This window comes from Archocentrus centrarchus, chromosome 2 (genome assembly GCF_007364275.1).
Source record: "Archocentrus centrarchus isolate MPI-CPG fArcCen1 chromosome 2, fArcCen1, whole genome shotgun sequence".
In the NCBI taxonomy this organism is placed as follows: Eukaryota; Metazoa; Chordata; class Actinopteri; order Cichliformes; family Cichlidae; genus Archocentrus; species Archocentrus centrarchus.
The window spans coordinates 5090957-5108945 of NC_044347.1; the positions used below are offsets into that span (position 1 = coordinate 5090957).

The following is a 17989-nucleotide window of genomic DNA, read 5'->3' on the forward strand; positions in this document are numbered from 1 at the left end:
TTTCCATCCGGGCTACATTTATGAAAAAAAAGTTCATGAAGGAAAATGTTATTAAATTGCCAGATGTAGCTGTGAGGGACTAACTACAGTCTGACTGCAGTGAATTTCTCAAAGCTACCATAAATCCATCCTACAGGATCACATTTCCTGTTAGAAATTCACCACGAATTCTGGAGAATATTTACCAGCCGAAGATGAACCATCATTATCATAAAATAACTTGAACATCAAAGTCTAACTGTCTCAGTTCAGCATCTGAAACAGGATCTCATGACTCCATTTTTATAGTTTGATCATAAAACCTGTTCAAAGTTCACATGGACACTGAGTCTAAGTAAACATCACATCACAGTCAGACTTTCTCTGTTAATGAGGATGGCTGTGGCTCAGGAGGTAGAGCAGGTCACCTACCAATCGGAAGGATGGTGGTTTGATTATGGGCTGCTCTGAGTTGCATGCCAAAGTATCCTTGGGCAAGAAACTGAACCCCAGGTTGCTCTCCAACGCTAGCTAGTTGAACGCTGGATGGAGTGTGAATGTTAAACAGTAAAAGCACTTAGTTTAGATTCATATGGTTGTGCTTGTATGAATGGGGTGTGAATGGGTAAATGCACATGTGTTGTACGAATGCTCAATTAGAGTAGGAACGTGCTGTATAAGAACTAGTCCATTTACCAAATGATGGCAGATTTGAGTGAGAAATATTTCATGATGTTGAAACCAACCTGTAGTCATGTGATGAGAGAACCACACAGTCTGATGTGATGTGAGGAGAAAAATAATCTCTATCTGCAGACTGTTTGAAAGGTTCTGAGCTGATGTTGAAGAGTTTGTTGTTAAAGAAATTTTGTTGTACGGAGTCTTTATCCAGTACAAGATGTCAGAGATTAAATGAATCTGTTCTCTACACAAACGCATTAACAAATAAAAAGCAGCTCCTTTGTGATGAAGAGGAAATATCAGAGACTTCGATGAATTAAAGTTCCACTTACTCAGCTTCTTCCTGTGAACTCTGCAGCTCTGCTGTTTGGATGTGGACTGTAGAAAAAGATAAATTCCTCTGAATCTCCTCTGTGATCAGGCCTCTGTGTCTTTGGGCTGTCGTCACATTAAACACTTCAAACCATTATAGAGTCTTAAGATGCAGCTCACAGGTCAAAGATCAACTGCTGCACCTTAATGTGAATTTATTGTGATCAATAATTAACTTGCAGCAGCTCTCTGCTCTGACTCTGCACAGTGAATAAACCTCTATATATCTAACAATGCCAACACCTAGACTACCTGCTTTATCTGGAATATGGACATTTATACTCTTAGCCCTGTAACTGACTGGTGACCTGTCCAGGATGTAGCCTGCTATGACAGCTAGGACAGGCTCCAAATCTGCGACACTGAATTAGATATGTGGAAAAAAATGGTTGGCTGGACACTTGTGCTGCAAAGGTTCAAATACTTAGCAATCTGTTTCTCTGTTCACAGTCTACTAGATTCACTCAGCTTATCCAATAATCCAAAAGGAATCACGTTACCTTTGCAGCAGCTCTCAAAGACCTTCACCTGTACAGGAAGCAATGAGAGCAGAGCTGAAACCATCATTCAATCACCGATTAGCATCAAAATATGAATCAGGTAGACAGACCAGAGCTAATTAGTTGTGAGATGTTGCACTACATTTTCTCATCTTTTGGTTTCCCCAACTTTGCTCTATGAAGCTGGGACAGGCTCCAGCCCCCACAACCCTGAAAAGGATAAGCAGATGGATGGACGGATGGCCCGACTCTTAAAGGTTTTGCTGCCGTGAAATATCAAAATGAGCATTTCAAGAGTTCAGATGTCCTATTTTCAAACACGTAGTTTAAATTATTTATTTATTTGTATGTAATTGTCTTTTGAAGCAAAAGATGTGCAGTTTTTTTTTAATTATTGAAGCTACAACGGGAAACCTCACAAACGAAAACACAATTCACAATGAAACACTGAACAAACTGATTGGTAATAAAAGGACATAAAATTGACATTTTATTTGCATTTTATTGCTAAACAGTAACAGAAAATACAACGAGCAGAAGACAAACACAAACATTACACCACACTGTTCAAAATAAAGATGTAAAATGAATATAAAATGTTAAAAAGTAACAATAAAAAATGAAGAGTATATAACTTCACAAGCAAATTAAAAGTGGATGAAGTTGGCGAGCAACATTATGATAATCTGAACAAACTGATCAACGAGACTTGGACTGTTTGAACGCAATGCAAAAGCATTTGATTGTCTCATATCGCTCACTGATAGCTGCCACTTTTGCATCTACAGGCTTCATATGTATTAACACATGTGACAAACTTCTGAACTAAACTGAAGATTTTACCACAGACATAAATTATTTCTTAAATGTCTTGAGAAACCTTTGACTGGACTATTTTCACAATATAAGACATGAAATAAAAGCTTCTGTATTAGGTGGAGTGTGACAGCTCACTCAGGCTGTATCTTCAATAAGCTGAAGTTCAGTGTTTCTGTCATCAGACGAGGATTTCAAATGCAAAACACTGAGGCCAGCTGTTTATTTGGGCTGATAATAGTTCAAATATAAATCCAAACCGGGAGCAAAAACAAAGTCCAAATATCACAGGGCACCATGGAAGATGTGTCTCACATTTCAAGGATTTTCTGTTTCACAGTTTCACTTTTCAAGTTGTTCTCAGTTACATCAGTCCGGCAGTAAAAAAATAATACATCAGTTTATTTTTAAAACAATTTTTTTCTGCCATTTTACATACTTTAAACCTCAGCCACTTTAGCAAATAAAAAAAGCAACAGAAGATGCTGAACTGCGCGTCAGAGAGTACACTAAACTGAACACAGAGACACTGAAGAACCAAGAGTGATTCAAAACCCTGATGAAGTCCTGAACACAAACCCAAACCCAGGATAAAGAGGTTCAGTGAATGTGGTGTTGAAGGTGTGGAGGTGGATCAGAGTGTCAGAGGAGACTCTGTAGAAGGACAGAGTGCCAGCAGGACAGTCCACATACACTGCTACTCTGTTAGAGGAGGAGGAGGAGGAGGACGAGGAGATGGGTGTTTTCTTGTTATTGTAAGACACACAGTAAGGATCAGTTTTAGAGAACCACAAACTCCAGGAATGATCATTCCATCCAAATGCACCAGCATTACTTCTTCTTTTCCTTTTTATTTTGCTGTAACTAACTGAAAGATCAGACCATCCTCTCCACTCGACCTCCCAGTAGCAGCGACCAGTCAGAGGATCTCTGCACAGAACCTGAGGCCGTTCAAATCTGTGTCGATTATCAGGATATGACTGAAATGGTCGTCCACGTGTCACCTTCCTGTTGTTGTCAGACAGTTTGAGTTCTCTGCTTATTGTATTTGTGTCGATTGTGAGTTTGTGGTGTCTGATCGATCTGTGTGTTAAACTGCATTTATGTTTAGGTTTTCTCCTTTAGGATTATGGCCTTGAGTTCAGGGCTGCTTTGATCAGTAAATGGTATGAGAGAGTGTAACCTCTTGTTGCTCTCTCTAAAAAAGGAATGACCTCACATACATGCAGGAAACAAGATATACCTGGTTTTTCAGAAAATACTATATGTGGTGTTTGTACTGCTATGCTAAAACTCTATGTATGCATATGTGTTCTCTTTCTTAAAGTCTTTACTGGAATGTATGTATTGTCTCTTTCCTTAAAGGTTCAGGCAAAGGAGATATGATTTAAACTTCCCCCACAGAAGGAATGTATAGAATGTCCTTGTAGGATCTCTGGCTTTCCATATAAGGGATTGTCCAGATGTTTAGCTATAGGTTAGGAGGCTGGAGCTGTTTTCTTAACCATATATGGAAAGGCAGGATGTGGGGGTTGCTAACACTATATAATGTCTGTTTCTCCTTTGTTCAGGGGAGTTAGGAAGATTGGGCCTCCTGTCCCCCGATGGCTCTACAAAGCATCGGTTATGACATTGTCTTTTTTTGTAAATAAACTCTATGTTATACATTAAGACTGTCGGCGAAGGATTTCTTCAATACACAACATTATGACATCAAGATCATGAAACTACAATTTTGGCATCGTGAACTACAAGTTGACAGGAATCTGATGGAGAGAACAAACACAATCCAGCTGCAGTTATTGATCCATCATCTGTTCATTGATTGACACTTTGATGATGACTCCTGACATCAGAGATGTGAATGAGTGATGTGACAGTTTGAAGATGGTTGAATGTGTGCTGCTTTGTTTTCATCAGTCACATTAAAAACACACTTACACTTCCTCAGACCTCCTAATGTCAAATACTGGATTCCAGCAGGCTCCACCCTAAAAGCAGCAGGGGTGGGGGTTAGACCAGCACAGCCTCCTTCATATAAGTGACTGATTAATTTTTTCCTCTTTTGATGGATCTAAATGAACTAATTTTGCTTCCAGTCTTTGTGCTAAACTACAATGACAGAGTACTCCTTTAACACAGAGATCTGCTCAAACTAAAACAGACCAACACCTTATAAGTGGTGTTCCTGAACCTGCTACACAAATATTTCCTGAAAAGAAAAGGTTAAAAAAAAACACACATCTAATGCACAGCAAACAAACAAATTAAAAACCAGAGAACAATTTCCCATGTCTTTTTCCTCTGTCAGACACAGTGTGTGGGTGCAGCAGCCTTCTTCATACCTGAGAGTGTCCAGACTCCATTGTGGATCCTCCAGTCCAGAAGACAGGAGCCTCACTCCTGCCTCTCCTGGATGATTGTAGCTCAGGTCCAGCTCTCTCAGATGGAGGGGGTTGAAGCGCAGAGCTGAGGCCAGAGAATTACAGCCTTCTTCTGCAATCACACAGCCTGACAGACTGCAGACACACAACAACATACATAACTCTGAGGGCAATTGCTGTGTGCTGTCAAATAAAAAAACAAATTTTAATAAGAAATGTGATAACTGAAACAGGGAGGTAGCAGTTATCGCACAATGGTGTTCTAAATATGCTGTTTGTGTTTATATTGATGTATCTTGTAATGTGTTTCCTGAACAGAAAGGTATAGTAACTTCCTGCTTCACTGTGTCAATTAATTTTACCTGTGGCTCTCCTGTGTTTTTTTTTTTTTTTCTGTCTTTATGTCCCACCAGCTCAGCAGCTCCCTAATTGTTTCCACCTGTGTCTTGTGTCCATCAGCTCTGAGGTCATATCTAGCATTGTCCCCCTGTTCATCAAATTTACCATCTTTGCCAGCTTTGTAGACCTGCCCTAATGTTTCTGCTGATGGACAATAATCTTGGAAAACAATGATGATTAGAGTGATTGGCAATAGATGGTCAATCAAGATAATTTTTAACTCATAGAAGACCCAGGCATCAGTCACATTCCTTTACCAATCATCTAAATCACTATTTGAAGAACAAGTTATGCTAATAGATTAACAGTAAATAAATAAATATTGTCAAAACAACTATATATATATATATATATATATATATATATATATATATATATATATTTGAGGTGGCCCCTTGTACAAATCTGTGTACCACGCAAGAACTATTTGCTGCCCGCTGATGCCTTGGAATCGCTTTTGCTTGCGGGTGTTTCAGTTACGGATATTGCTGAAAATTTGCTGCTGCTAAACTGAAGTCAAAGGCGCAGGCATGCACAATCGATCTGCACATGATTCTGCTCCTTCCTGTATTGACCAATAATAGAGGAGCTGGAGCAAGAAGGCAGCCCTCCTCATTTGCATAATGAGGCAGAAATGCATACGGTAAAGGAAAAAGAGGAGACGAGGAAATGTAAAAGGAACAAAGGCTTGTATAAGGAAAAGGAAAAACAAAATATATACATTTATTGACAAAAAAGAAAATATATACATTTCTTGATGAAAACGCATGTATAACAAAAAGGCAAAACAGAATATATATATATATATATATATATATATATATATATGCTTTTCTTTTTAATTATGTCAGTTTTTGTCCTCCATAAGAGACTGGCAGCAAAAGTTGTCTTTAATTCATAATACAATGGTTACTGTTTGCCGTAAAAATGCTAAAACTGTTGTTGGAATATTCATGGTATATTGTTGTTGAAACTGTTTGAAAATGGCTTTATTAAATTTAATATTTGGACTCCTTATTCCTGTATGTTTTGGGTCCATTCCTGTTCGAGAAACGAACACGCAGAAACATGAAGGCTTAAACAGCATCAGCACTCACAAACTCTTGGTATTATTTTTAAACTCCTTCACTGTACAAGTATGAACCTGCTGCCGGTCTCGCTCTCACTCTTTCAGTTGACACCCCCTCCCTGACACACACACACATGCACACCTGTGTGTCTGATTGTGCGAGTTTCCATTGTTTTTGAATGGAATTTCATTTTTGGCTCATAACCAAATGAGGTGGTGTCAGTGAATCACCTGAACCAGCCAGGTAATGAAGCAGTTGTTGCATGTGATTTTTTTCACCCTATGGATCCAGTGGTTCTATGGAGTTGGAAGCACATATTGAAGCTGCAGTTTCACACTCTCATAAATAGTTGAGAGAAACTGAAACATATCCCCTGGTCATTAAGATCAGTGTGAGCGCAAGACATCGAGCTAGTGAGGGAATTATCATAGTGGAGTACTGTACCAGTCAACCTAGTGTGAGTACAACCTGACTTTGTCTGCCTATTATGTGTACTGTATTTTTTTCTCTCTCTCTCTGGGAAATCATTATTCTTCTCTCATTTCTGTAGGCCATCAGTAGACCTTTTCATGATTTCTCTATCTCTTCTGTGCAAGACACACTGAGCAAAAACAACTTGTAAACCTTAGTGAGCTTTGCTCTTCTTGATAATGCCTAAAGGGGATCTTAAAGGGGTAGCTCTCACAATAAGACAGAACAGAATGTTTAACCTCACAGTGTCCACGTGTATTTGGGGCCCGAGTACAAAGTGTGTGAAGGCTCTATTGGATTTGTTACATTATTTCTTATTACTCTTTTTAACAAATTATGCACACACGTCAGGTCTGGTGAAACTTTATGCCCCCCCCAAGCTCAACTAAATTCATTAGGAAACTTTGGTTTTTTTTAACATGCCAATGTCCTAAAAAAAAGCGCAAACTATTATAACACACTTGTACAGTTGAAACAATACTAATTTAATGAGTAGGCTACTTGCTGACTGACTTCCTGTGTCAGTGTTGCAGGTCTCAGCTGACATGGCGACGCCATTAAGAAACAGAATGTAATCACACCCATGCTCTTTTTTCTAACACGTTGCCATGGCGGCTAAAACTGGCACGGCCGGAAAAGCACGGTCCAAATCGGCACCAGCACTTGGGCGGCGGCCGGCGAGGGCCTATTATCGCTGCTTGCAGCTTTAATTATTATTATTATTTTTCTTTTCCGCAAATGATCGCAAATTTGACCCCCTGAACATTTACGAAAACGCACCAATTTTTGCTGTAAAATAAATGTAGAGGGAGGGTAAGAAGCGCACAACACTGTGGATGTTAATTTCTTTTCAACTCATTTACGATGATTCAGTGCTTTAAATGTGCAGTACAAACCATCAAAGTGGATAAAGTCAAAATAGAGTGACATTCTGCTTTCATTCATTTCTCATGACTCAAAACCATCTGCAGTTACAGCTTTTTCACATCTCCAGATGACTCTTTGAAATCCTGGTGAACAGCACATGTATACTGCAGCTTTAATGTGCTACAGGCTCCTATTTAAACAGAGCAAACTCAGTGCATCACCTGTGCTTTCACACAAGTATGTTTAGCTTATTGATAACTGGACTCAGCACTTTGTTATTTTAATGAACTCTAAACTCTCTTGGCTGTAACAAACTTCTCTAATACAGCAAGTTCACACTGACAGTCTGGCATTAACAACATTAATAATCTGGAACTGTGCAGAATTCTCTGCTTATAAAACTCATCAATCACATCAGGAGTTATACAAGAAAGACTGGGAGACATTTACATATGAAGGATGTGATTGTTATATTAACTCCAAACATGCTGGGTCAGAGGAGAGGATGGGCATGTCTCCCCACATCCTGGTTTCCTGCACCCACCTATGGTGGGGACTACATGATTATGATTCTGTTCGCAAAAACAGACATGACAGGCATTTAAAAAAAAAAAAAGTATCTATCTATAATAATAATAATAATAATAATAATAATAATAATAATTCCGGTTCTTGTATCCAAATTTCAGGCGTGGATTCAAAATCACAAGAAATACGCTAATTATCATGAGAAAGATGTTAGTTATTGTGAGACTAACAAGGTATCATTGCTCAGCTTTACCGCCATTATCATCGCGGCTCAGCAGTCCTCAAAAAAAAAATCAGTCCTCACAAGTCACACAATGTCTGCACTCCAGTTAACTTTTACCATTATGGAAAGGGAATCTTACCAAGACATTCCAAGGTAGATGATGCAAAAGGAAGTTTTCTACAGGAATAAGGTTGTGTATTTCTCTGTTATCTGTGTTTTCCATGAAGTGATGACGTTATAGTAGGTATAAAGTCCATGAGCTGAAAATACATATATGTATTTTCAGCTCATGAAATTTAGGCTGTCAGTACATTAAAAAAAGCATAACATGTTCTTTTAACAAAATAATTTAATGTTTCAAAGCCAAAAGTGACAAAATCATGTCAGATAAGCATGAAATTTAACAACCTGATGTTTGAAATCAGTCATGTTGAGATAACATGATTCAATATAGTCAGAATAATCTTGCACTGAAGACGAACAAGCGTTTGATGTGCCCGGGAAATTTCGAACAGCAGTTATCACGTGAAGAAGGAAGTTGGCTGGGCTGCATCAGAAAAGGTAAGATTCAGTCTTTTATTTTTTCATCCATCTAAATGCAAATGATAATATGTGAATGAAATCATCAGCAGACTTTTAATCATTTTCTGCAGTGTTTGGTCACATTTCTATGCAACTGTGCTCAAGCCACTGGCTAACGTGTTCATGTTAGCTAAAGTGACGATAGTTAGCTGGCATCAGGCATATGTCCTAATATGGTCAAATATGGTCAATTATATGTTTATGAGAATCGGGCGTAAGATCAAATATGGTGCCCACATTTTTCATGCCGTAATTTCACTCATTTCACTAAGTCCTTCACAAACAACACATATGCCATTAATACAACTATTCAACAGTAAATTGTTTTATCAGCTTAGCATAGTTAGTTTTGATGTTTTGAGCATAAATGAAGAGCGAGCTGAGCGTCTTTTTTTCGATTCCGTGAAAACACAAACTTTGATGTGTCCCAGGTCTCTGCTGATTGGTCGAAAACTACAGTGAGGTGTTCAGTGATTTAGTGTGATCTTTGCTGATTGGCTGTATGAAAACCACATGCTTCTTAACCTGACTGCAATGAAGTACTGTCATTTATCAAGTGTGTGGAGATTACCAAATATGGTAACTTTCCCTACAAAGGGTTAATCAAGGTGTTTCTCTATCATTTGTGCCAACTTTTTGCCAGTTCCATGCTTGCATGTGCCACATTAGTTAATGTTGTGTGGATTAAATAGGTTAACTTTAGGCACAAACAATGCTTCATTTTAATTCTGTAGCTCCGGGAGCAGCGTCGCTCACTCTCCATTTCACCGCTATGTGTTTCACACAGAGGAATATCTGCAGTACGGAAGTTAAAATGTGCAGATGAATTGTTAATACGAAAAATAATTTCTTATCCGATTACTTGATTAATTGATGAGTAACTGATAAAATACTCGATTACTAAAATAATCGATAGTTGCAGCCCTACTTGTATTCAGAAAGTCATAGTCAAACATTCAAACATTAGTTTTCAGCACCAGTGGAGCTGTGAAAGGCCTTCAAAAAAAACCTACAATTCCCAGCAAGATGATGTCACTTAATATTGTTGCATTAAGAACATGATAACATAATTTGAGAACATAATTTCTGCTCACAACATGGTGGCTGATATTTGAACCCGCGGAGAGTTACCTAGTTCACAGCAGCGTGTTATGGGCTTGACACACGGGGTGCGACGTCATCGGAATGTGAAAGCTTTCCGTCACGCGGGGTAAACCAAACACATGGAACACAGCAGTGACAGCAACAAAAGTTGAATGTTTTTCAACATTCTTGTGTCGTGTTGCTTGTCCGCTTGTGCACATCTACATGTACAAGCTTGAGATTTCGCTGGCCATATTGTTTGAAACAATAAAACATTTTTATAAACATTTTTTGAAAATGTGCATTTATATTTCAAGCTTACAAAGTTAAGCATAGTGATTAATCGTGATTAATAACAGTACTACAGTGTGATTTATCTGATTAAATTATTTAATCGATTGACAGCACTAATTTTTATGTCATTTAAATTTAATAATGACATTTTTTTTAAAGTTTTATAGAAAAGCTTAAGATACTCATGATCAAACCTTATTTGGTATTTTCCCCTGTGATTTATATACAGCATTCCCTACCACCCCTAACGTGCTCTATATTTCCAGTGGTTATTATCATGTTGCATTCAATAGATGTATGACAAAAGTTTGAATACATGTATAGATGCACCTCTTCTCAGGCTGAATTCAATATTTTAATGGTTGAAAATGTATCTGATCTCTATCAGAACATCACTTGTCTGTATTTCATCTGCATGAGTATTGGTGAAGGGGGTCATCGGCCATCAAGATTTGATTTCAGTGGTTAATAGTAAGTTTTGCCAGATCTGAAGCGACTGATTCTAATGTTGGAGCGCTGATAAAGCTAAATGTGCACATGGTGTGAAGAAGCCAAAAAAAAGCAGAAGTAAATTACTGCCCCAACTATGCAGCCAGTGAAACAGCAGAGACACTGGAAGAGTTGAGAGTGACGCTCCTCTCAGAAGTAAAACGGAGAAGCAATCATCAGAAGTTGGCAGAAATGATGGACAAGACCTTTGCACTCAGAAGGCAAAAGGTATTTGGAGAGGCCCCCATGATAGCAACAAGGTGGCGAGCTCTCTTCCATGTGTGTGAGGTAAGTGGATGAATGCGTATAAGAACATCCCCACTGCACGTGATGTGTCACAATAGATATTACCAGACTCTGAGAAGTTACTCAAACTGATGTGGATTTACTGAAGGCCAGCAACTGTAACCTAAGGCTATGTTCACACTGCAGCCTGAAGTGAGCCAAATCCTTTTTTTTTTTTTTGCCCTTATGCGACTTGTATCTGATCTTTTCATGACAGTCTGATCAACAAAATCAGATTTCACAAAAAAATTGGAATTGAGCATTAAGGCCTGTAGTGTGAACGTAGCCTTAGTTGGCCTTCTGATGAAGAAAGCTCATGTATAGATAAATACATATACTATGCATTTACATTTCTTAAACAGAACTGCTATCTCAAATGTGTACCAAAGGTGACGGTACAGTACCAAACTAAGTTTTGTCTACCTTTTTGTTTTCTGTAGGTGAGTGCAGAGTTCAAGAGAATCACAACAATCCATTTGCAGTTAACATTCTTCTCCGGGCTTCCTGTTCAATCTGCGAACCTAATGAAGGTGTATGCCAAGAAAGGTGGAGTTCAAGAGAGAAAAAACAAGACCATCTTGTTACCCATAACCAGGTATGATACCAGTGTAAAAGTGACATTACTGAAAACTTGTCTATTGTAGAAATGACTTTGAGCAACACATCCTTTGTTAAACTAGAAGGATGTAAACTCTTTTGGAATGGTCTACTTCGACGTTTGACTCAGAAGTGCGTTTTTGTTTATACCTTTTGGGAAGAAAAAATATAGAGATATATATCGCCATTCAGCTAAAAAATATTGAGACAATATACCATTTCCAAATGGAAAATCTAATGCTGGACTCACAATTACCACATTCACATGGTGGAGCTTAGTTGTTGGAAGTATTTCACCATGACTAAGCCAAACAATTTTAATGTTAATTGTTTATTTGATTACATGTGTTTTGTTATGAATATGGATTAGGGTAGTGATACCTGTTTAACAGGAATACTGTAAAGATTGTGTGCTGTAAATATGAGTGCAAATCAATTTTAGAAGTCTTTATTTTTATTTTTTTGCAGGACATTGATGAAGGTGCTCAAATGGCCATAGCAGAGACTGTGTTTGGAATCTTTGTCATTCGAGCAGAAGGTGCAGAGCCTGGCGATGACCCCGGCGATGACCCCATGGATATTGGGGGTGGAAGTGATGAGTAACTTGGACAATGTATCTTTTGCTGTGGTGATGTTGCAGGGTCTTGTCTATGTGCTAAGAGAGGCAAGAGAGTTTATTCCTTGTTTAGTAGTCAGCAAGCACCTGCACTGCCCATGTACAAGAAAATGCATTGCAATTTTGGAAATACATTTTTGGAAATACAATTCTATTGTATCTATTCTAATTTGTTGTGTTATTTACACCCTTTCAACCAGTACTGTGTTAAAACACTTTTGATTTTTTAACACTATAAACCTATTCTTTGAAGTAACATAACGGGTGGCTGTAGCTCAGGAGGTAGAGCAGGTCACCCACTGATCAGAAGGTCTGCGGTTCAATTCCTGGCTACTCCAGGCTGCTGTATCCTTGGGCAAGATACTTAACTCCAAGTTGCTCTCTGACGCAAGCGTTGGTGTGTGAATGTTAGATAACAAAAAGCACTTAGCTTAGGTAATCATGAAAGTGGTTGTGTGAATGGAGTAGATGTAAACATGTTGTATAAGTGCTTTGAGTGCTCAAAACAGAGTAGAAAAGTGTTACATAAGAACTAGTCCATTTACCGTAATTCAATCATGGAAAGGATTTCCACAAGATTAAATTGCCTTTCTTTCAGCATAAAGCACTAACTTAATTTCCATGAATTGGATCAACCTAATTAAGTAGTGTAGTTATACCGCTGTAATTCAGCTGAAACAAGTAAATTAATTTAGTTGGTCCAAAACATTGCAAATTAGTTGGGCTGGCTCTATTAAATTAAATTGGGCCCAACTATAGTAAATAGGTTAAATCAACCTTAATAAATTCAGTTGAACCAACACAGGTGCTTTAAATTGGAGTATCAGAATTACATAATGCTGAAATAAAGCATAGTAATCATGTGGAAATCTTTTCCATGATTTTTTGACGTCAATCCAACAAGTTATTTTTTGAGTATATCCAATTATGTTATCATTTTAATATGATTTTATGTTACATGATTATGCAAATTAATATGTTTGGATTCTTATTCTAAATTCTTTAATACTGTTTTGCTGTTAGATTGTTTAGATTGGACCCCCCCCCCCCCCCACATATTCATCAAAAAAGAAAACAGAACATTTTTCTCCAGTTTAACAATAAAAATTACAAATTGGACCAGATTAAAACAGAACTTTCATGAATTTCTGGTGTTATGTTATTATTATTACCATCTTAAAACAGTTCCACATTAATATTTAATGTCATTACAGGTTATCTTTCAAACAACATGTTTAGGGATTTTTCCATGAAGTGACGCATGAAAACTGTTCATATTGTAAAGTCTTGACTTGGATAAGCCAAAAAAAAATGGATGGGTTTAATGTCTTTCTTTATTTTTGTAAATAAATAAATATTAATTATAAAAATGCTTTAGCCTAGAATGGCATGGGTTTTATAACTGTCATATCTGCAGGGAAATAAAAAATATTATTTTACATCAAACATGTGCTGGTGGAACCTGCTTTTAAATATTAGTTTAATGGGGTTTTAAATTTCTTACTTTTGACTAAGTCTGACACCCCCCTTCCCCCCTCAGGCCCAGTACCAGATGACCTGGGTAAACTGCTACATTGTAGCCAGAAATGGGGACTCCAATCATGAAGAAGGTTCAAGTTGATAAAAGAGTGACGTATGGCTGCATATGGCTCTTCCTTTTGGCTGCATTTGTCATCATCTTCCTGGTATATAGCGAGGGCATGCTGAAGGTGAGGACTCATTTTTTATTTATTTGTCTGTTTTAAATTACTACATTTTGAAACATAAGGAACAATAGGACAAGACATGGGAAAAGGACACTGAATAAATATTACTTTGGTATGCACGGTGAATGTGTCTCTGTAGGGGCTGGGGAATTTTGTGGAAATGCATGGTTATATTAATTCACAAAGCTGGTATTTGCCAAATAGGGGAAAAGGAAAGAAAAACAAAAAGCAAACAACAAAGTGCCATGGTGGTTAGCACTCTTGCTTCACAGCAAAACATTCTGGGTTCAATTCCACCTTGGCCAGGGCCTTTCTGTATGGAGTTTGCATGTTCTCTCCATGTTTGTGTGTGTCCACTTAATGGGGTTGGGTTAATTGGTGATTCTAAATTGCCTACACTGAAAAGGATAAGTAGATGGATGGATGGAAGGAAGTTATACACACAAACACACCGGATTAAGGCTCTTAGGGCCCTGTTGATTTTGTACAGTTCTAGGCATTTCAGGATCCATGGGTGTATGGCATTGAGTTACAGGCCTTCTTGTTGTTCAGTTCAATTCAGTTTTATTCACATAGCACCTAAACAACAGTTTCCTCAGTGTGCTTCAAACTGTGGGGTAAAGCCTTTACTTTCTGTTATTATAGACCAGGAGTATTCAAATAAAATTTAAAGAGGTCCAGTCAGACAAAATTTCATGAAGCCAAGGTCCAGAAGTCCAAGTATTTAATATAAAACAAAAATTCCAGCTCGCCCCTACGGGCGGTCTATTTTGCCCTCCTCCAAGCTCGGGTCCTCTACCTGGGAGCTTGAGGGTCCTGCGCAGTATCTTAGCTGTTCCCGGAATTGCGCTCTTCTGGACAGAGATCTCAGATGTTGTTCCAGGAAACTGCTGGAGCCACTCTCCCAGTTTGGGGGTCACTGCCCCGAGTGTTCCGATTACCACGGGGACCACTGTTACCTTCACCTTCCACGTCCTTTCCAGCTCCTCTCTGAGCCCTTGGTATTTTTCAAGCTTCTCGTGTTCCTTCTTCTTGATGTTCCCATCGCTAGGTATTGCAATGTCTATCACCACGACATTCTTCCTTTGTTTGTCCACCACTATGATGTCCGGTTGGTTAGCCACCACAAGTTTGTCTGTAACATAATGAAAAACATGAACTCCAAAACTCAATTTCTACAACAAACTTCATTGTCAGTGCAGTACACGTGGTGTATAACATCAGAACACAGTGAATGTTAGACAAAAACAAATTGAACTCTTTGAGGAGTCAAAGCTCAAATCCAGCTGCATCCTGATGTTCTCCACCACATGTAGCTCCTTCTGGTTTGGAGCTCCAGTGTGTCTCCAGTGTCTCCATGGGGATAATTGTGAAGAAAGTTGACTTCCCCTCTTCTGGGTGTTTTGATGTTGGCCTTGGATGCGGCACCTTCTGGATTGGTCTTGGTGTACTTCCCTGCATTCACTGCCACATCCTTAATGCCAGTCTTGCTCAGTTTGGTACTGTAGTTGCCAATTTTAAAACACAGGCTGTTTTTCCAACCCTCATACCCTATTTTGGAACCATTTTCTTTCAGACAAGGGTGTTTGCTCACAAGAACCTCTGCAGCCTTGCTAATCTACATGATACCAGGATATGCTTTATGTTTATATATTTCAGCAGCCATTACATCTAGTATGTTGGGTTTTTGGTCCTTAGTCAACTGAATTTTTATACTCTCTCTCATGAATGCAGAGTTTCCCTCTCTTAGAGCATACTCCACCTCACAGGAGAATGTTAGAATGTCAAAGATCTCTGGCCATCGGCTACAATGCTCAGGTGAATCTGTGTTATCCGAAAGTAACACCTGTGCTTGTTGAACCCAGGTCTAAATCAACAAATGTATCTCTAACTATCTTAATGGTTGCCTTCAATGGTAGGTCTTCCATGTTAACTAAATTGCAGAGGGCACTGTCAACCTCTGAGTCTTGAAACTGAAGGGGAAGTCATAGGTCAGTTTCAACTTATTTTTCACCTTGAATATGAGGGCACTTATAGTCTCAGAAAAACAAGCCTCTTAGAATTGACATCATCAAGGATCACTCTTAGTTTCAGGACATCAGTTGCGTCCATTTACACTGTGTTAGGTAGACCTGTAACATAAAACACTTTAGTTTATTGTTACTTTTATATATATAAGACAATATTGAATTATTTAGCTCCTCCAAAATGAAATACTTCTTTGCAATCAAACCTTTCAAACAATGTGCCAACTGCACAGAAACCACACGTTCCAACGGGTCATGTAGGATATCAGGTGGAAATCCTGTGATAGGATGGAAATGTGAGAGATGGTCAGAGAGAGCACAACTGTGTTTTACGCCATAATTCTCTTCACCGTCATTGTTCTGTATTTCCTGAACGAGGTTATTGTGCAAATCTTTTGCCCGCATCTCAAAACAGCATCTGACGGTTGGACTTCTGTCTGGGTGGAGATAAAATCTACAAAAGTATGTAGCCCTGAAGCACTCAGTCAAACCAGCTAAGCTGTGGGTAGATTTGCATATCCAAATGGTTGTACATCATTTGAATTGCACAAAAGAGCCAGTTGAGTAGCATGTAGGGCTGAGCAGCACTTTACTGGCTAATTAGCCAGTGTCCAGAAAACCGCACAGACTTTGTGTGTTTTTTATGTCCCTAGAGGGTTCACAATTTCAGAATCATCAATATAGAGAATTAGATAAGATAAGATAAGATAAGATAAGATAGTGTTTATTTGTCACATGCACAGTTATACACAGTACAATGCACAGTGAAATGTATTTTGTACCTGCAACCATATATACACACACATATAAATAAGAAGAATAAAAATAAAAAAAAGTAATTCACACTATACACTATACTCTATATACTATACACTATACACACTTTTATAAATTATAATATTTACATTGTGCAATAATGGTCCAGTTAGGGCTCAGAGTTGAGCAGACGGATGGCTTGTGGGTAAAAACTCTTCTTCAACCTTTCAGTCTTAGCCCTCAGGCAGCGGTAACGCCGGCCTGATGGGAGCAGGGAGAAGAGAGAGTGTCCGGGGTGGCTGGGCTGTTTTAGGATCTTCATGGCCCTCAGCCTGCACTGCTTGGTGTAAATGTCCTGCAGGTTGGGGAGGGTGGTTCTGATGGTCCGTTCAGCTGAACGAAACACCCTTTTTAGGGCCATGAAGTCCTGCTTGGTGCAGTTTCCCATCCAGGTGGTGATGCTCCCACGCATGATGCTCTCGATGGTGCAGGTGTAAAAGTTCCTGAGCACCTTGAGTGGGAGCTTAAGTCTCTCAGCCGCCTGAGGAGGTAGAGACGCTGTCTGGCCTTCTTCACAGTGATGTTAATGTGATGAGTCCAGGACAGGTCCTGTGAGATGGTCACTCCCAGGTATTTGAAAATGTCCACACTTTCCACCTCAGCACCACTGATGACAAGTGGATGGTAGTCCCTCTGCTGCTTCCTGCTGAAGTCCACGATCAGTTCCTTCGTTTTGCTGACGTTGAGCAGGAGGTGGTTCTCCTGGCACCAGTTCTCCAGGCGGGAGACCTCTCTCCTGTAGGCTGTCTCCTCATTGTGAGAGATTAGTCCCACAACAGCAGTGTCGTCAGCAAACTTGATGATGACGTTGGACTCTGACGTGGCCTCGCAGTCATGGGTGTACAGTGAGTACAGCAGAGGGCTGAGCACACAGCCTTGGGGGGATCCAGTGTTGAGGGTGAGGGAGGATGAGGTGAGGTGACCCACTCGTACCACCTGTGGTCTGCTGGTCAGGAAGCTGTGAACCCACCTGCACAGGGATGGGCCCAGGCCCAGGTCCAGCAGCTTAGAGACCAGCCTGGAGGGAACTATGGTGTTGAATGCTGAGCTGTAATCTACAAACAGCACTCTCACATAGTTCCCCTTACCGGTGTCTATGTGTGAAAGGGTCTTGTGGAGGAGGAAGGATATGGCGTCATCTGTGGATTATTGATAATTATTGATCATTTCTGACCCTCATCTGAAAGCAGTCCATTTTCCCGGT

General features: G+C 39.2%; 2 protein-coding genes across 2 annotated transcripts in view; one reads left to right on the plus strand and one right to left on the minus strand.

Annotated features, from left to right (window-relative positions):
- The window catches only part of LOC115796143 (NACHT, LRR and PYD domains-containing protein 3-like), an 80808-nt gene that overhangs the window by 10212 nt on the left and 52607 nt on the right, over window positions 1-17989 (minus strand). The gene's annotated exons all lie outside the window — the stretch shown is intronic.
- LOC115796457 (NXPE family member 3-like) overlaps window positions 6493-17989 on the plus strand; it is a 40188-nt gene continuing 28691 nt past the window's right edge. The window contains exons 1-2 of the mRNA XM_030752882.1: window positions 6493-6658; window positions 13777-13945. Coding sequence (XP_030608742.1) covers window positions 13823-13945 — 123 coding nt within the window. The 5' untranslated portion in view covers window positions 6493-6658; window positions 13777-13822. The remainder of the gene's footprint in view (window positions 6659-13776; window positions 13946-17989) is intronic.